Source organism: Ptychodera flava, chromosome 6, assembly GCF_041260155.1.
Source record: "Ptychodera flava strain L36383 chromosome 6, AS_Pfla_20210202, whole genome shotgun sequence".
NCBI lineage: Eukaryota > Metazoa > Hemichordata > Enteropneusta > Ptychoderidae > Ptychodera > Ptychodera flava.
This window is the reverse complement of record NC_091933.1, coordinates 25471063-25492461: the sequence shown is the minus strand read 5'-3', so window position 1 is coordinate 25492461 and position 21399 is coordinate 25471063. Positions and strand designations below refer to the sequence as shown.

The 21399-nt window shown below is 37.8% G+C and overlaps 1 protein-coding gene across 3 annotated transcripts in view; it reads left to right on the top strand.

Moving 5' to 3' along the window:
- LOC139135316 (uncharacterized) overlaps positions 1-21399 on the top strand; it is a 62862-nt gene that overhangs the window by 27158 nt on the left and 14305 nt on the right. For 2 of the 3 annotated variants that reach the window (XM_070702658.1, XM_070702657.1), the window contains exons 11-14: positions 2298-4111; positions 5723-5836; positions 14179-15426; positions 16940-17797. In XM_070702658.1, the coding sequence (XP_070558759.1) occupies positions 2298-4111; positions 5723-5836; positions 14179-15426; positions 16940-17071 (3308 nt within the window). In that variant the 3' untranslated portion in view covers positions 17072-17797. Of the gene's footprint in view, positions 1-2297; positions 4112-5722; positions 5837-6467; positions 6515-14178; positions 15427-16939; positions 17798-21399 lie in introns of those variants that run through there. The other variant, XM_070702659.1, reaches the window with a different exon arrangement.

Below are 21399 nucleotides of genomic sequence, written 5' to 3'. Positions count from 1 at the left end.
TTTAAATTTTTAAAAATGGTCAAGTAGGAAGAAGTTAGGGAGTCCTTGGTGTATTAACTATGGCAGAGGTCCCTAGGCCTTTGATAAATGTTTGAAATGGGAAAACAGTTTTTACTGTATTTCAGGAAAGTTTGACAAGGCAGTGCTTTCATTCAGAGTGAGTGACTGCTTTGTGAATGTTTTTTTAGTCCCCATGGACACCGTCCGGGGGGACTTATAGGTTTGGTCATGTCCGTTGGTGCGTCCGTTCATGCAGAAATCTCAGAGATGCAAAGAAATGATTTCATTCAAACTTATTAAAAGGATTATTTCATATGTCATACAGATGCAAGTCGATTTGTTTTATGATATGATCCAATATGGCCGCCAGGCGGCCATTTTATTTCGATTTTTTTCATGTACAGAGCCATAACTCGCGACATGTTTCAACTGATTTTATTCAAAGTTGGTACAAGGAGATAGACTATTATCATACACATGCATGCCAATTTGTTATGTGATACAATCCAATATGGCTGACATGCAGCCATTTTGTTACAATGTTTTCATGTACTGAGCAATAATACTCAGACATGTATCAAGAGAATTTATTTAAAGTTGGTACAGGGAGATTGACTAATATCGTACATATGCATGTCAATTTGTTATGTGATACGATCCAATATGGCTGCCGTGCGACCATTTTGTTAAGATTATTGCATGTATAGAGCCATAATACTCAGGCATATCTCAACTGATTTTATTCAAAGTTTGTACAAGGACATTAACCTATGTCATACGTATGTACGTCAATTTGTTTCATGATATGATCCAATATGGCCACATGGTGGCAATTTCGTTGTGGTTATTTCATGTCGAGAGCCATAACTCTGGCAAGTCTCAACTGATCTTATTTAAAGTTGGTACATGGACATTGACTTATGTCATACATATACTGTGTTGATTTTTTAAACAGTAAGATCAAATATCGCTGCATGGCGGTGATTTTGTTACAATTTTCTCATGTACAGAGCCATAACTCAGACATATTTCCACCAGTATCATTCAAAAATGGTACAAGGACATTGACCTATGTTAGATATGCTCGTCAATTTGTTTCATGTCATGTAGCAGTAACATGTCAATTATTGAAGTTTCGTAAGTAGGCTGATATGTCAAGAAATACTGTATCAAATTTCATGAAACTTTGTACAGATGTTAAGCTCACATTGCTTTAACATTGAAAAAGACATTTATCAGTGTCATTTAAATTAATTTATTTGTCATTGCATATGTAATGAACTTTCCTAATTAGAGTGATGTAGCCACAAATTAATACAACATCAAATTTGATGAAACTTGATACAGATGTTGATCTCATAGTGTTGTAAATACTGCATCAAACTTTATGAAATATGGTACTAGTGATAATCTATTAAGTATTAGGATCGCATGCATAAATGTTTTGCAACATCCTGTTGATTAATTCCCAGTTGACTCATTTTATGGTGGCCTACATTGGTTTTATGTTTTCATCACCATGGAACTCATTCTTGGCCATTGAGCGCCATCTGTATCGAAGTATTTTAATCACAGACCTAATTAATGAAGAGGATTCTATCCTCTCTGAGGACTTGTAATCAAAGTACCCATTAATAAGTAGGGACTGTGTCATCAACGGTGACTTGTTTTGGATTCTTTGAGTGTCAAAGACAGTGTCAAAAGTGAGATTTCCCAAAAAGGCTGCTCTATGACTTAGAATGAGGAGTGAAAATATGGCTTGTTTTCATTTTTTTTGACAAAATAAGGGTTTTCCTACATAATTTCATACCAATTGAGTTGAACTTTTGCAATGAGATATGGACGTGAAATTTTACAGCCTATTAACAAGGTTGAAGACAACATATTTATGGGACGATTTTGCTGTATTTGGAGTACCTTTAGAAAAAACGTATTTTGAAAATCGAAAGCATTTTTAACAATTTTCTTCATATTTAAACCCCTGTAAAACCATTAAAACAAATTTTATTTGTAAATCCTCTGGTAAAATTGTTACAATTGATAGTGTCAACACATTTATCACAAATTCAGTAATATTAAATACCATCCAATTATTATTCAATTTGAAAACTATGAAAAATTAAATTTTAATATTCAATGGTGTCAAATTTCAAAATCATAATTGGAATTACACAATTTTAATATTCTTTGGAGAGAGTATTAAGTAAGGGAGTTCCTGAAAATTTCAACTGGTTTAATTTGGATTTATAACTCATGGTGAACCTAGATCATTTGCCAATTCTTGATATTTGTTGCAGTTACCCAAGTTACTGTAAGGGGACAGTCATCAAAGATCGCCTCGTCCGACTTTGAAAGTCAAGACATGGTTCAAACAGCGGCGTCATCTCAACAGAATGAGAATCCAGTGCCAAGAGCCGTGTCATCTCAACAGAATGAGAATCCAGTGCCAAGAGCCGTGTCATCTCAACAGAATGAGAATCCAGTGCCAAGAGCCGTGTCATCTCAACAGAATGAGAATCCAGTGCCAAGAGCCGTGTCATCTCAACAGAATGAGAAACCAGTACCAAGAGCCGTGTCATCTCAACAGAATGAGAATCCAGTGCCAAGAGCCGTGTCATCTCAACAGAATGAGAATCCAGTGCCAAGAGCCGTGTCATCTCAACAGAATGAGAATCCAGTGCCAAGAGCCGTGTCATCTCAACAGAATGAGAATCCAGTGCCAAGAGCCGTGTCATCTCAACAGAATGAGAATCCAGTGCCAAGAGCCGTGTCATCTCAACAGAATGAGAGTCCAGTGCCAAGAGCCGTGTCATCTCAACAGAATGAGAATCCAGTGCCAAGAGCCGTGTCATCTCAACAGAATGAGAATCCAGTGCCAAGAGCCATACCATCTCAACAGAATGAGAATCCAGTGCCAAGAGCGGTGTCATCTCAACAGAATGAGAGTCCTGCTCCAACAGCCATGTCATCTCAACAGAATAAGAATCCAGTGCCAACAGCGGCGATATCTCAACAGAATGAGAGTCCTGCTCCAATAGCCACGTCATCTCAACAGAATGAGAATTCAGTACCAAGAGCCGTGTCATCTCAACAGAATGAGAGTCCTGCTCCAATAGCCACGTCATCTCAACAGAATAAGAATCCAGTGCCAACAGCGGCGATATCTCAACAGAATGAGAGTCCTGCTCCAATAGCCACGTCATCTCAACAGAATGAGAATCCAGTGCCAACAGCGGCGATATCTCAACAGAATGAGAGTCCAGTACCAAGAGCCGTGTCATCTCAACAGCATGAGAGTCCTGCTCCAATAGCCACGTCATCTCAACAGAATAAGAATCCAGTGCCAACAGCGGAGATATCTCAACAGAATAAGAGTTCTGCTCCAATAGTTGTGTCATCTCAACAGTATGAGAGTTCTGCTCCAACAGCCACGTCATTGCAACAGAATGAGAATCCAGTACCAAGAGCCGTGTCATCTCAACAGAATGAGAGTCCTGCTCCAATAGCCACGTCATCTCAAAAGAATAAGAATCCAGTGCCAACAGTGGCGGTATCTCAACAGAATAAGAGTTCTGCTCCAACAGCCACGTCCTTTCAACAGAATGAGAATCCAGTACCAAGAGCCGTGTCATCTCAACAGAATGAGAGTTCTGCTCCAATAGCCACGTCATCTCAAAAGAATAAGAATCAAGTGCCACAAGCTGTGTCATCTCAACAGAATGAGAATCCAGTGCCAACAGCGGCGATATCTCAACAGAATGAGAGTCCTGCTCCAACAGTTGTGTCATCTCAACAGTATGAGAGTCCTGCTCAAACAGCCACGTCATCTCAACAGAATGAGAATCCAGTGCCAACAGCCACATCATCTCAACTGGATGAGAATCCAGTGCCAACTGCCATCATTATATCATCTCAAAAAATTGAGAATCCAGCCTCAACTCCTGCAAATAACATTCCTACTCAAGTGAATACGAACCCACATCTATCAGGCATGCAATTCGGACAAGAAGACTCTGCGTTACCTTTCTCAATATTGCCAATGAAAGGTTGTAGGGCTTTGAAAAGAACTTTGAGTGTTGCTGTTGTTTCTCCCAGCAAGAAGCCTAGTGTGGTATGTGTGTTACTTATTTTCAATATTCCATAACTTGGTAAATTTTAAACTAAATCATGTGTTTGAATAGTAATTATTTATCATGCTCCCAGATTTGACCAGTCTCACTGTCATTCGGCCAAAAGAAAATAATTGTGTGTTTCCTGTAACATGCTCTTCAGAAATAGGGTAGTTAGGTCGGGAAAAAAAAAGTTGGTTAGTTTTTTTTCTTTGCGAAAAGAAAATGTGAAATTTTTAATGTAAATATTGTGAAACGTCATGAAATCATGCATGCATTTTATGCTTTTTGCACAGTCTCGCGGGATTTCTTTTCAAGGTCCAAAAAGTGTTGGGGGGGGGGGGGGGGGGGGGGGGGGGGGGGGTTGGGGGGGGGTTGGGGGGGGGGGTTGGAACTAGGGTAGGATGGGTTACTGGAAACCAAAAATTTATTTTTTTTTTCCTTACTGAAAGAATAAACACAATTAAGTCATGCTTTCTTTTCAAGGTCAGGCCAATCCCTGATACATTCTTTATTTGTCAAATACCAAATTTTAATCGCAATTCAAGCAAGTTTTTACCCAAAGGGTGATTGCCATATGGTATGGGACCGTATGTTTGCTCTAAGAATTGAAGCTGAAGATTTAATATAAAGTAGTCTTTATTCAGCTGTGTAACATAACATTACTGTCCCAATCTCTACTGTGGATATTACAGTAATAGTGACAGCAATTTACAAATCTACCCAGCAATGTTGATAGCCATACAGCAGTATCCCTCCTTGATTTGTGGGTGACTGCGATTTAAATGTCAAGCTGCTACCTTGCCAAGCGCCCTTATGGATGTCATGTGCAACATGCAAACATTCCTCAAATTTGAATATGATGAATGTCTAAGTGGAGATAATTATGATCATCTGGCCAAACACAATCAACTGCCTCACTTATTACTGAATGAATGCTCTTTTTTGCGTAATATTGCTTGGCATTGTGGTAATTACCTGTCCAATCAGTTGTTGAAAATAATAATAAACCTGCTAACAGTATATTCACCCTTTATTAGTTTTAAGTTCTTACACATAAAGGGGAAGTGTGATTTTTATATATGCCTCCTGGGGAATCAGTTACCCAACGCAAGTCATTTCCACCAACCGTATTAGTCACATGATTTCACAAAAAATTCAAGAAAACACCTTTTAATGTTATAGGCCTTCCTCAACTTTCTTTGGTGCACCCGCGACTGAATTATCATTATACAGGTACATACAGACTGTTGACCCACTTGAAATATTTATGACATGATTTTGGTACAAAGAAATAGTAAAGACAGAGAGGTACACACTTTATCATCTGAAATACTTATTCAGCAGGCGATCAGAACAAAAACGATATGTTTAAATGGAGGTTAGTCACAACTGCTTGAACCGGGATGATAATGGTTTTGACACATTTATATAGTAAGAAGTGCTAAACTGAGTTGAGGAAGCCCTAAAAATTAAGAAGTTTTTATTGGATTTTAATGAAATTGCATGACTTAAGGTTAGTGGAATGACTTGTGTTGAGTAAGATTCCCCAAAAGGTATATGTAAAAATCATACTTGACAATCTTCCCTTTAATCAACTTTCTTTAAAAAAGGCAAATAAAGTTGCTGTGAAGGACTCCAGTGCTGACGATACTGACATGGAATCAAGTGCCAATGACGTTGTCATGGATTCCTGTTCCGAAGATGCTGATTATCAAAGGGACAATGTAAGTTTTAAATTTATTGACTGGCCATTAGTTTAACAGCATATGTTTGTTCCCTTTGGGACTGTAAGTCACCCCAGTACAGTCTGTTTCCAGAGGCCGATGGCTGTTTATGGCAGCACACAGGCCCAAGGTGGCACAAACATATGCTGTTAATCAAATATGGTCAGTCTATATGTATTTTATAACACCTCAGGCTAGTGGCACAATTGGGAAATTTCTCCACGGTTGCCAATTTGCTTTAGACTGAGATGACGTTGGCATCCTAGTTTTTGTGAGTGTGCATGTGTATGCTTTTCAAGTTAGCCACGTAAGAGTTTTTGGATATTGAGTGACAATGTAATACCAGTTCAAAAACTGTTAACTCTTAATATGTAACAGTGCAAAACCGACACAACCCATTTGACTGCACATCAGTGAATCATGGAACAGATTACTGGTACGGGGTGTTATGGTCCAATTTAACAAGAGTAATATTACAGTGCTGTTGCGTTACACTTGACATATTAATTTATTTGTTTGTTTGTTTGTTTATTTATTTATTTATTTATTTATTTATTTATTTATTTATTTAGCCATTTATAGTTTATTTCTTCATTTATTTATTTATTTATTTATTTATTTATCTATTCAGCTTTGACATGATGTCAGGATGAGTTGCACAGGTGACCAACACCTATAGTAAGTGACCCTCCACAAAAAAACTTACAAATGAAAAAGATGGGAAAAATACGAAAAACCAGATAAAGAGACATAAACACTAAAAACAAAAGCAGAAAAAAAACAAATGAACTATCAAATGTTAAAGCTATAGTGTCTGCAATTTTTGTTAAAAATCCACTTAGCCTTCAATTGACCCATCATTTGTGCTCAGTTTGGACATGTTATTCCTAACATTCGATCACATCACCTTATGATCTAAAACCTGAAAATATGACTTCCAGTGAACCTATTGAAACAAATGAGCAGTTCCTAAGGCATACTATTTTTGCCAATGTTTTACCTCACACAGTGGAGTTGAGCTGGAGAGCCTTGTTTGCATTTCCTCATCTGTGCTGTGTAACAGTACATAAATAAACAGACTCCCCAGCAATATGAACAAGTGTAACATGCTGATTGTAGCCAAGGATTTAAAAGTATTGGCCCAATACTTTGTACTCTGTCTCCATGTCAATAAACAATTATATCAAGACACTATAGCTTTAAAATATATATTAACACAAAAGACATACGAAAAATAAACATGCTTTCATTAAACATCAGTAATCTCTTGAGATGTTCAAATTATACTGGCACAGGTACTTTGTATTTGTATTTTTTCATTGCTCTGTTTGCACACAGTTCCTCCTCACACTAGTTTGGCAACAGAGGTTTGCTTTTGTCCCAATGCACAATGCTGATAAACATATTGTTGACACTTATTCTGATAACCCCTGACACAAGTTTGCTTACAGATGTGAGTGAACTACGAATATTCACTACAAACATGCTAATTTTTCACCAAAACGACCAAATTGCAACATGATAGTTCTTACTGTGCTAGTGCAGTCACTTAACTTCTCGCAGACCCTCAGAACAAAAAAGAACGGCATTGAATATTCAACTGTTCAGCTTCTATCGCACATGTTAAAATTTTGGATGGCTAGCTGATAGATTGGGAATTCATTTTAGAAGAGGTCAGTGTTATTGCTGACCCTCGATTTATGATGCAACTCCGGATTTTGCCCAATAAACAAGATTAATGTGTGCAACAATCAGGTAACTTCCACAATTGTAGGCGTTATACATGTATGTAGCATAATTACAAGTATTTGCAACTGTGACCTTTCTAAAGGTCGGTTAGTGTGCATGCGCAAGTGGAAACAAGCAAGCTCAACAACTTGACGCTGTGCAGTTGAGAAGTTTGGTCTTAGAGAGTTGTCTGACACTGTTTGAGATCAATTTCAGTGATGGCTACGGAACAAAAAATTAGGAAACATAAGCATAGGCCAGCTGAACATCAATCGAAAGTCATGTCCGATGTTGTTAAAACAGCACTGAAGGAATCCAACCATTGGTCTTATTTCAGCCAGTGTAGCGACATTGATTCACCTGATTCAGAGTCTGGTGAAGACCCCTTGTGTAACGTTACCAGTCAAACTTTCCCCTCCCTTTTTATAAACACCTTGGACATTGAACATCTCCAAAGTTACAGTAGTGTGGATAACCATGTGATATGATGATAAAGTCAATATAGTGAAATAGTGACAGAGTACACAAAGACTTGCCAAGAAAAAAAAATACTATTTAAATTAGCCTGCATTTCTGGAAATGTTCCATGACAGAACATTTAGTTGTGACTAGCGCTTTATGTTTCATTTTGTCAAAAAACCTAGAGCTTGTGCATAAAATACGTTCCTTGCAACATCACGACCGCCATTAAAGTAAGCAACTAAAAGCAAATGTTTTTTAGTCGTCCGGGGGGACTTATAGATTGGGTCATGTCCGTCCATCCGTCCGTCCGTTCACGCAGATATCTCAGATATGCCCTGGTCAATTTCTTTCAAACTTTGCACAAGGATAGTATCCTACCCCATACAGATGCACGTCGATTTGTTTCACAATGCGATCAAATTTGGCCGTGTTAGAGGACTTTTAGTTTCCACCTCCATAGACTCTCATGTATAAGGCAGCTGTCCATAGACTCCCATGTATAAGGCAGTCCATAGACTCCCATGTATAAGGCAGTCCATAGACTCCCATGTATAAGGCAGTCCATAGACTCCCATGTATAAGGCAGTCCATAGACTCCCATGTATAAGGCAGTCCATAGACTCCCATGTATAAGGCAGTCCATAGACTCCCATGTATAAGTCAGCTCTGCATCGAATCCCATGTATAAGGCCAAAGTAAAATACAAATTTAGTTTCTCATCGTATTCATATAGCAAAAAGGATGCGGTGACACAGTTTTTAGCCCCACGGATGAAGTCCAGGGGGCTTATAGATTGGGTCATGTCCCTCCATTCACGATGATATCTCAGATATTTTGACAAAATGTCACATGACCTCGGTGACCTTTGACCTCAAATATACATATTTGTCCATAACTCAGTAACCACAAGTGCTACACCCTTCATATATGGTAGGATGGGACACCTTATGATGCAAATATTGTACCTCGTTAATTATGTGCGTATCTAATTTTGAGCAAGCCAATAGAGCTAGAGGACTGATTTTTAGTATATAGGGATAACTTAGCAATACAATTTTTTTGACAAAAAGTCACGTGACCTCGGTGACCTTTCACCTCAAATATACATATTAGTCCATGAATCAGTAACCACAAGTGCTACAACCCTCATAAATGGTATGATGGGACACCTTATGACGCCACATAATGTACCTCATTAATTATGCACATATCTAATTTTGAGCAAGCCAATAGAGCTAGAGGTCTGATTTTTGGTACATAGGATAACTTAGCAAAACAATTTTTTTGACAAATTGTCATGTGACCTCAGTGACCTTTGACCTCAAATATACATATTTGTCCATAACTCAGTAACCACAAGTGCTACACCCTTCATGTATGGTATGATGGGACACCTTATGATGCTACATATTGTACCTCATTAATTATATGCATATCTAATTTTGAGCAAGCCAATAGAGCTAGAGGTCTGATTTTTGGTATATAGGGATAACTTAGCAATACAATTTTTTTGACAAGATGTCACGTGACCTCAATGACCTTTGACCTCAAATATATACATATTAGTCCATAACTCAGTTACCACAAGTGGTACACCCTTCATGTATGGTATGATGGGACACCTTATGACGCGACATATTGTACCTCATTAATTATACGCATATCTAATTTTGAGCAAGCCAATAGAGCTAGAGGTCTGATTTTTGGTATGTAGGGATAACTTAGCAATACAATTTTTTTGACAAAAAGTCACGTGACCTCAATGACCTTTGACCTCAAATATACATATTAGTCCATAACTCAGTAACCACAAGTGGTACACCCTTCATATTTGGTATGATGGAAGACCTTATGATGGCACATACTGTACCTCATTAACCCTTTCACCACCATGGTTTGTCCCAAATCCATTGTTTTCTATGGTAAAGTTGGACCTGTACACAGGGAACTGGGGTGAAAGGGTTAATTATGCACATATCTAATTCTGAGCAAGCCAATAGAGCTGGATGTCTGATTTTTCGTATATAGGGATAACTATAGAATAGAAATTTTTTGATCAAATGTCATGTGACCTCTATGACCTTTTACCTAAAATATACGTTTTTGTCAATAAATAAGTAACCACAAGTGCTATGTCCTTTATATTTAGTAGGATAGGCGACCTTATGACAACACACGCTTGATTATGCACATATCTAATTCTGGGCAAGCGAATCAAGCTAGATGTCTGATTTTTGGCATATAGGGATTAATTAGCAATCAAAATGTCACATGACCTCGATGACTTTTTACCTGGATTATACATATATATGCATAACTCAGTAACCACAAGTTCTATACCCTTCAATTTTGATAGGATATTAGACCTTAAGATATCACATCTTGTACCTCATTTATAATGCGCATATGTATTTCTTGGCTGGCCAATACAGCTAGAGGTCTGATCTATTTTCCCGATTTAGAACCATAACTTAGACATGCCTCATGTGTTTCAAATTGGGAAAAACAACATAGACCTATGTGCCCATAGATCTTAACATATACACTCCAGTGATACTTCTTAAAGACCACATTTACCTGCCCCATCAAGACTAATACTCCCCCATTTCAAGTGGGGACTATGTCATTGTCAATGACTTGTTAGTCAATGGCCCAAATTTATTTTTTTATTTGATGGACAATAAATACATGTGTAATCAATGCCAACAATCCAGTTTAAGTTATGTGGTTTAGATTAGCCATGGTCCATTATATTACAATAGTTTGTGGCTAAATTTTCTCCCCTTCTGTATAACATATAAGGTCACTGTTTCCTGTTATGGATATTGTTGATCCTTATTGCATCCCATCTCTCATTCTTAATTCACTTTCACACATATACTAAGGCTGTTGATACTTAGATTCCACACTTGAACTTATTCTGGAGCAGTATCTAACCAGACCAAATAACTTTCATAATTATGTCCAAACAATTTGACTTTTTGCCAAATTTCATATTTATGGCTAATAATAAACAGTAAGGAGGTACAAAGGACGTCAGTGCCCCCGGGCCCCATGTCTAGTATAGCTAGCTATTGATTGCTGTCCTCAGATCCCTGGCGGCATTGCCTATTTTTAGCTCCACTGTCAGCGACACGGAGCTTATCAAATAGGTTGATTTTCCGTCGTCGTCGTCATCATCAGTCGTCGTCGTCCGTCAACAATTGCCTTCTCCTCTGAAACTACAAGTCCAATTGCTTTGAAATTTTATATGCACTTCAGTTAGGGTGACTTCACTTCATTTTTTCAAATCGTGGTGAAATTATTATATTTGTATTTTTGGGGCATTTTTTGGTGTTTTTGGTAAAAAAATCTTCTCTGAAACCGCTCGTCCGATTGCTTTGAAATTTGTAATGCAGTTTACTTAGGGTGACTTCAGTCAGATTTGTTCAAATCGTGGTGAAATTTGCATATTGTATTTTGGGCAATTTTAGCAATTTTTGGTCAAAAAATGAGTTTCTCAAAAAGTACTCATCTGATAGCTTTGAAATTTGGTATACAGGTTTCTATAGATGAACTAAATGATATTTATTGAAATTATGATGAAATCTGCAACGTTGAATTTTTTTGGGCAATTTTAGCCATTTTTGGTCAAGACATGTTTCTCAAAAGTACTGGTCTAACAGCTTTGAAATTTGGTATCAGGTTTCTCTAGATGAACTAATTTGATCTTTTGAAATTATGATGAAATCTGCATTTTTGGGGGGGGGGCAATTTTTGCCATTTTTGGTCAGAAAAATATATTCTCAAAAAACCACTCATCAGATAGCTTTGGTTGACATGTTCTTAGGGATGATCCGATGTGATATATTCAAAGTATGATGACAGGGCTCGAAATTAGCGGTAGTCCCGCGTCCACAGACTACCAACCTTTCCCTGGGGCTAACAAAACCATGAAATGGTAGCCCACAGGGACTACCAAAGCCTGAGACATGAAATTAATCAGTGGGCGACATGATGTTGATTGCTGTGAGATGACCGACGCTCATACAGTCAACCCAGTTTCACAGAGATAGGCCAAACTATAACTTTGTTATGGAAATTGAAATGCGACAGTGCAGTCAAATTTGTCGCAACAAACTTTCAATAAAATATCATTATCTGAACTGATGTACTTGGATGACAGGCTTGGGAAATAAAGGCCAATGAAAATTCATTTCCATAGCTATTTAATCACAATGTATCAATCACAATTAAACACAAAATTATTCAAACTGCAAAGAAAAAGCTGTCAGGCAGTCCACAAATTACGCTTTCCGAAGTGTACGAGATCATCTCATGATAGTGTACTATGGTGGAGAAATATAGCCAAAATTACCACGAAAGTATAAGGAACATGACTGTACCAAGTTGTTATCCTAAAATTTATAGCTAATCTTTTTATAGCCATGTTATGTTTACACGTGCTGAGTGAAAATTCGTTGTCATGGCGAACATCAAACTCTGCATATAAGCTCTGCGTATGTGTGAATTGGTCGTCAAACTTTGTTGCGTCACCGTTGTCCACTACATATGCGATACCGTTCTCCTAAGGTATATATGATCTTCAGTTATTGATGTCAAATGACTAGAAAATTCACTTCCTGGTTAGAATCATGCAAAATAGATCTTTCATTGTCTAGATGTAAATAAAATATCCTTTACAAAAAAAAATCTTCATTCATGCATGGGCTACCAGACCTTATCACTGGGCTACCAACTTCAGAAAATAGTAGCCCAATGGGACTACCAGGGAAAAATTAATTTCGAGCCCTGGATGAAATCTTTAATTGTGTATTTTTGCAGGTATTTTAGCCACTTTTTTCTGGCCACTGCATTGGGCTATCAAAGATTTCCACCTTCTTCATCAACATGTGTCAAAAATAGTTATTCTCTACATAAACACAGCGGAGCTATATCGGCTGCTAGGTCGCTTGTTACTTACACTCTTTTGAGTGAAAAACTTAAAAGTGGGCATTTTTAGTAAAACAAAAAAGAGAACAGAAATTTTGAAAAAAAAACCCAGATTTTCATAAACTTAAAATATAGAGCTAACAGAAAATATATAACGTGTGGGTAAAAACATCAAACCTAAAGAGAAAAAAATCGATTAAAATAAGTTGTCTTAAACCTGGGTCTCAACCTAGAATACAGACTGTAATTACATGTAGTATCAAACAGACACTCAAAAGCAAATAAAGAACATAAAAAAGTCTGCAAGTGAACAGTTGGTTGTGGAAAAGTTAATAGGTCATCAAGGTTTGAACCTAATGGTTTAGACATGTCACATGCAAAACGGCACAGTTTCTACCATATTCAAATTACATGGAGTTCAGGAAGCCCTGCAAAAACATTCATTTTCTATTAGCAAAATCGCATGATTTGAAGTTGGTGGAAAAGACCTGTATCGAGTAACAACCTCCCTTACAGAACATTTAGACAGACACCTACCCACCCCTCCCTATAAATGAAAATCCTAACCTGTACGTAATAAAGTTACATTGTTTGACTAGAAACGGCTAGCTGAGGTTACAAAATATGTCAATTTCTGGTGAAAACAGCTGAAAATCTGTAAACAACTGTGGCAAGATACCTTCCAACGCTTACCCACTACATGATGCTACCCTAAGCAGCACAAGGCCAAATGCACATCAGAACAATTAATCCATTCGCTCATTCACACCTTTCACAATAGCTTACTACAGTTGGTTGCCAAACCGGTGTGTGGAGGGACCTTGGTTTGTACAAAACTATATAATTGCACACCTTCAGACCCACAGGTGAACATCAGTGACTTGATAGGTGTAGTTGAGGTGGAAAAATTTTTGTCAATAGGCCACTTTCATGACCCCTGTGTAACCTTTACATCTTGGCTTTTTTGTGGTATGAGTTTACCGTTTTGAGTTCAAACTCTGAGTCAATCATAAAATTAAATTTATGCATTCACAACATCATAGAACAAAACGTTAGATGTGATCAGTCACAAGAGGGAGAAATACTCAGTGTTGTAGTATGCCGTACCATCAAAAAGACCAGGATGAGTGGTCACAAAAATGGCCTATTTATGACCTTGTCTGTCCATGCATCACAAAAAATTACTTTGTATTTTTTCTGATATATATTCCTTTCTGTAGCGCTACTTGTTCCCTGCTTTGGAAGATATGGAAGATGAGTCCAGTGGTACAGAGTATCTTCCTAGCTCTGAATCAGAAAGTGATGAGGACTATGACAGCGATGATGATTACGAAAGTGATGACACAAATGAAGGTCAAAATATCAATGCCAATCAACCAGTGAATGAACATGAAGCTGAGTCAGTGGTCAACCTTGGTGAAGGTGAAGGTCAAAGTATCAATGCAAATCAACCAGTGAATGAACATGAAGCCGAGTCAGTGGTCAACATTGGTCAAGGTGAAGGTCAAAGTATCAATTCAAGTCGCCAAAAAGTGAATGAACATAAATCTGGGCTAGGTGAAGCAAGTCTAAACAAGACTGGAATCACTGTGAAATATGTTTCACGCAATGCACAGGGCAAAAGAATACAAGACAAAGTCCATTACTGCTACTACTGTGACAAAAAGCAAACTCATATAGCTCGTCATTTAAAGCTAAAGCACAAAGACGAGAAAGAGGTTGCTGAAGCTCTAACTTATCCAAGTAAATCAATAGCACGGCTGAGATCGTTGCGTCTAATTGTTAATAAAGGCAACAAAGCACACAATATGGATGTGTTGACGAAGCAGTGTGGAACTTTTGTAACAAGGAGGCAACCATCGCGTAAACTATCTGCTAAGAGATGTTTTCTGTTCTGTGTACATTGTCATGGAATGTTCATAAATGACACTCTACACCGGCATGAACGAGTATGTCCATTTAAAAGGAGTAGTGATACAACTACAGCGAGAGGTCATCAAATACAGTCGCGAGCATGGCAACTCATGCCTATGCCAAAGGATGTTACAGAAGACTTTTGGAAAGTTCTGACTGAAATGAAAAGAGATGAAATCAGGTCTGTTGTCATGGAGGATCCTTTAATCAGAATGTTTGGAGAGAAACTATTTAAGAAGCATGGACGACTGGAAACTGGAAGTGGTAAGATTATATACGACACTGCAAAGAATGACTACATCAGGCAACGGTTGCGGGAATGTGGCCGATTGGTTTTAGCTGCAAGAAATTTTGGTCTCTTGAAGATGGAAGATATCCTTTCTCCAAAAAACTTTCGCGCAGTGGCAAAGGCAGTGAAAGTTCTTGGTGGATATAATGGAGTCAGCTATGAAATCCCCTCTCTGGTGTTGAAGACAGGCAACAACCTTAAAGCCCTCTGTGATATTGCAATGGTAAATGCAATGATTAACAACGATGATGGGAAATATAAACAGGTATAGAAAAATATCATATAAACAATTAGAAGTCAAGACTGTTGTTACTCAGGGTTTCACGCTGTAACAATTGTCAAGTGAATCTTTTGTACAAATGTTACAACAGTTGTATAGGGTGAAACTCTGAGTAGCCAAAAAGTCGTGATTTCTGATGGTTGTCCACTTCATTATCAAATCTTGTTCTATTAAGGTGGCACTGTATGCAACAGTACGCACGAATTTCAATAAAAATTCATCATAAAAGATTGCTAAACAACCCACTAAAACCATACATTTTTTAGAAAGCTGCACTAAGTTTTGTATTGTAGGACAACTTTTTTTCAAAAACTGAAGAGGGTGAGTTCTTGGTGAAAAAATGTCAATTTTGGTATCATGTCATGAAATTAAAGTCAAAAACTTGAAGGGTTCTTTTGGGAATTGAAATCTTATTTGAAAGTTAAGTTTGTAAGTTTAGAAGGGAAATAGTATTTATGTTTGCGTTATCTGCTCTCCTTGCCGATTGGCAGCTCTCAAAAGATTGACATTTCAAAAATCGCAATAAAAGTCTTGTTACAGAAACTAAATGACAAATAAATACAATTTTAGTGTAGTATACAAATAAAATCATGTGTAAAATTTTCAAACAATTTGACCCTCGCTGAGTGAAGTTAAATTCATTCAAACTTTTTGGGGGGGGGGAATCAAACATTTTCCCACTAGTGCACTAATTTGCATAACAAGTAAATTCAAACATCATTTGGACATGTCAACATCGCATGAAAAAATAGGTTTTTAGTGGTTATTCACATTTTTGACCGAGATGTCTTTTCTACTTTAAGTGTAAGATTAAGCCAATCTCGTCCGAAACTGTGAAATTAGGTTGAAATTCCGTTTAAGGTGCAGTACCCCCCTTCCCCCCAGAACAATATGCCTCTACTTATTGGTAAAAATATTTAAGTTTTCATTTCTGCAGTGTACACTAGGTCAACATGCATAATAATTTGCAACTAGTAAGAGAGAATTTGAAAATTTAAAGATGCAACAAACAAAACATATTTTTTTAGGAATAAGAGTTGATCCAAGAAATTTTTTTGGTAGGGGAAGTCTGATCACCTGTACACGATAGGCCATTATATTCATACCATAGTCATGTTTTAATGGGCCTTTGAAAAGTCAGGATTTACCTTTTTTTTGAAAAACACTGAAATTTCTTTCTTGACCGTTCATGATAATATCCTTTAAAATCTACTGTACAAGATAGGGTTCCCATATCTGCTCTCCGAGAAAATGTATACAAATGTACTTCTGGCAGCTTTGGACTTTGATCACAATTCCTAGAAGCATCTGTTTTCAGTGTCATATCTTTAATTTTTCTATGCGTTAACTATTCCTCTAAATTTGCACAGAATTCTGATAAATGTACTTCTTCATTTTTATATACAGGGTAACACCACGTTCAGAGAATTACATTGAAATAAAAAATTATATTTACCCAGCATGTTAATCATTAATGTCTATCTACCTTTTCTTAAAGGCTGAGCACTTCAAAAAAATCTGTGAAGCAGAATGGAACGCAGAAATATCCGCTGGGGCCATAACTACACTCAATGAAGCAAATGGAATAAAGCAACAGTGCTACCATCATCTGAAGATGTACAGAAGATAACAGACTACTTATCTGAGCAAACGAAATATTATAGGGACAAACTTACCGCTGCTACTGGGTCACAAAGTGTCAAGGAGGTGTGGGGAAATTTATGCCAAATCACCCTGACATCAGTGATTATATTCAATAGGAGGCGAAGTGGGGAGGTGTCAAAGCTGCTTGTTGAAACTTTCACAAATCGAGATGTTTCCCCTCCAAATGCTCATGTTCTGGCTTCCCTAAGTTCCACAGAGAAGGAACTTTTAAAGTACTTCACTCGTATTGAAACCAGAGGTAAACGGGGAGGCAAGGTGCCAATACTGCTGTCACCCATGACATGTGATGTAATGGAATTGTTGGTTACAAAGCGGGAAATCGTCGGCCTAGATGACAATCCGTATTTCTTTGCTAATCCCAATGGAGCAAAGAGATTGTATTACAGGGCCACCGATACACTTAGAGCATGTGCAGACCAGGCTGATGTGTCAAATCCGGAGAGCTTGCAGTCAACACGAATGCGAAAGCACGTTGCCACAACATGTCAGATTTTGAACTTGAAGGACAATGACATGGCAAACCTGGCCCAATACATGGGCCATGACATACGTGTGCATAGTAATTTCTACAGACAACAGGAGAGTGCTGTACAGGCTGCACAGATAAGCAAAGTACTGCTAGCTATGGAAGCTGGAACGATTGCCAAGTATAGAGGGAAAAATCTGGAAGAGATTGATATAAATCCTGAAGGTAAGCACTTTAACACACCTACTATCGGTATAACTGTAAGTAATATGACCCAATTACTACTGAATCATGCAGAGGGAAGCCAGTAACTTGGAGTTTACTGCTTTGATAGAATTACCGGTACCTCAAATCAAGGAATGTGTTTGATTTGAGATTAGTTGTAATACTATAATACTGGAGTAACCCTGATTACTTTAAAGCAGTAATTTGGTCATATGACTTACTGTGATCGCAGGTATAGTATCTTCTCTTTAATGGGCAAAAATGGCATGAATATTTTAAATCGGCAAACCAAAAAGTTCATCAAGCACCATGTCAAATAAATGATAATTTGCATATTTAAAGGGGACGGTTACCCAGGTATTGTGTGTTCAGCAATAAAAAATCAATGAAAAACTGGTGCAAAATCTGTCTTAAGTTGTAATTAACTTTCACTTACACATAGCACGATAGCACCCATTTGAAAACCTTTGATTATAGGTGGAAGTGACGTAAGAGTCTAGCACTGCACTGACACTTGTAGGGCTTCCAAAGCTGTAGACTATGGGTGTCCTCACAGTTGTAATCAACAAATTGCTAATTTGTATTTTTGATCAAACATGTGAGCATTTTCAATTCATATCTGCTCATGTTTTTGTACCATAACCCAATACATGTCTTAGCAGATTTCTTGCGAAATTGGTACAAGGACATTAACCTATTGCCAAACATACAGTATGCATGTTAATTGCGTTGTGAGATGTTCCAAATCACAGTTATTAATTAATGCCTTTAATTGAAAACTATCACAGTACACTGCTACCACATATGCACAGAGTTCATTTCCCTGCCCCATTACAACAGATAACTTGGGAAATGACTCATTCAATAGTAAAGTGCAACTTGCTACTCTCATTATTAGCCACCTCTGGATTCCTCACTCTATGCATGTTTGAAACATTAGTTTGCTGTTTGATTGACAAATTACTCCAGCTGATTGAAAAATAAATATGAGGACTTTGTGTTGAACATCGTAATAAATCAGCAATTTGTGACATTTCTTGAGTAAGGTTTTATGAAGTTGATTATTTCCAAAGTGGAGTGTAATGTATTTCTATGGATGAGTTGTCAATTTTGAGACATCATGTGGCTTTCTCATACGTAAATGACTGATTCATGAATTTTACCAGAAAGGGCAAAATTGTTTCGCCCAAAATATCAAGAACGTTCATAACCACGTCTGTCAATAATCCTGAGTATTTGAGGGAACAGGTAACATACTATCAGATGCTCTACAGCAACCAAATACCCATGATGCAGTGGGCATTCTAGGGGACGTTTTTAATAATAATGTTCAAAATTCGAATTATTGTTAACTGGATTTTCGGTAAATTTGCAAAAGTGTCATCAAAGTTCTGTGAAACTTGTTACGAACGTTCCTAACCACCTTTTATGCAAAAGGGAAAAAAATCTTGCGGCATCGTTACAACATCGATACTATGGAGTGAGGGCAGTAGACTTCCCTATGCTTCTGTACTACGAGTTTTGTCATCCGACGCTTTCGGTACCCGCTGGATGGTTGTGTGAGATGTCCGTCAATTTTGTTACGAACGTTCCTGTGTTACGAACAGGTAGGTTTTAACAATTTAGCATGAAAAATGAGTAACATTATTAGTAATTTTGTTTTGACCTAAACTAATTAATCAATTTTAAATTTTTTTAGTCCCAAAGGACACCGTCTGGGGGGACTTATAGGTTAGGTCATGTCGGTGCGTGCGCCCATCCGTGTGTCTTGCGTCCGTCCGTTCACGCAGATATCTCAAACATGCCCTGGCTAAGTTCCAGAGACCATGCAGCTCTGGAATGCGTACACTGTATTTTACAGAACTGCTGGCAGAGTCCATAGTTTACAATGACATCGAAAACAACTAAATATTAAAGCATGGCGGTAGCCTCCATGACCAATTTAATTACAGTCAGTCAAAGAGAGCCGCTTTTTTAAACAGCCCCCAAATCTACGGCCGAAAGTACCGGTACGCTACAGTCACTTTTGATATAAATGCTAGCCCTGAAAACGGCCGTATGGTTTGTACATGTACACGTGTTCTCACACATGGCAATGACATGTCGTGTTCGGAGGGTTGGTAAGGTTTTGACATACCGGTTGCCCCAGTAACGTTTGGACTTCTGTTATGAGAATGAAACAAAGCTTGTAAAGACATCAAAACAGTATTTGTCAATGTCAGTTCAAGGTGAGCAAGTGAGCGTCGACGCGTCATCACCCGATCTTCTTTGAAAGGCTTAGGCCTATTGATACGTGTGTCTGAGATCGGCTCATTAAGTTGGCACTGCATCGTATGATTTCAACAACACATCGTACCGGTACTGACTCATCTCTTGCTACATACGTCACGACTGAAAATGGCTCACTTTCGCGATGTCATTGCATCATAAACGCTTGTTAGTAAAATAGTTTATGAGAACCACGAAGTTTTCATCCTGTGTGCACGCCAATATACATGTAACTCTAAGCGTATTGTTCACATCGTAATTATTCTCGTATGCAGAGCAAATGTTTGATCAGTTTACACCTCTGCGCGTCACTGAATGATTAACAATTTTTTGAATCGCGGAACGGCTGTTCCCTAGGGGCCATTTCCTTTGTTACGTAAGCGATTTTTCCCCTAATCGTCGTAATTTTAAAAGGCTTTGTGAAACTTTGTAGATACCTGTATGGCCTACGTATTTATGAAACAGCCTATGTTTACGGTATGCCAATAATGTTTGTTTGAGAATTGCTTCGGCTGATTTTCACAGAGCGGTCTACCTTGCTGTTGCCAGTTGTCACTCAAGCGCCATTGTGAATTTTCGATGGGTCTTTTATACCCCACACTGGGGTTTAAACATATATATGCATAACTCAGTAACCACAAGTTCTATACCCTCCAATTTTGATAGGATATTAGACATTAGTATGTCACATCTTGTACCTCATTTATTATTCGCATATGTATTTCATGGCTGGCCAATACAGCTAGAGGTCTGATCTTTTTTCCTGAATTAGAACCATAACTTAGACATGCCTCATGTGTTTCAAATTGGGAACAAATATACAGTCCAGTGATACTTCTTAATGACCACATTTTCCTGTCCCATCAAGACTCCTATTAAAAGTGGGGACTATGTCATTGTCAATGACTTGTTGGTAATATGATTGTCTTCTTAAGTGTCAGATACATTTTGCAAGCATTTACAGTTAATAAGCTGCTTATATTAACCATTAAATTAAAAGAATTAATGGTACTGATTGTCCAAACTTTCCTTTTATCATACACAGATTGTTCACAAGGATTCAAATCTTTTCCAAGTCAAGTTTATGAAGAGGGTTTCCGATGGCAAATATATTTGGCCGACCCGAGAGGATGTATCATGGATGCCAACAACAGAAATAATATCAGCAATTAGTCTCAAATCCTTGACTAATAGAGAACACTTTTTGTTTGACTCAAATAAAATTAAAGCTGCAGCAGAGGTTGCAGAGCTAGACTTAGGCTAGGTATTTGAAAATAACTTGCAGACTGTCTGCAAGTAGTTTTGCCAATCATTGTCGATTGCCCTTGCCTACT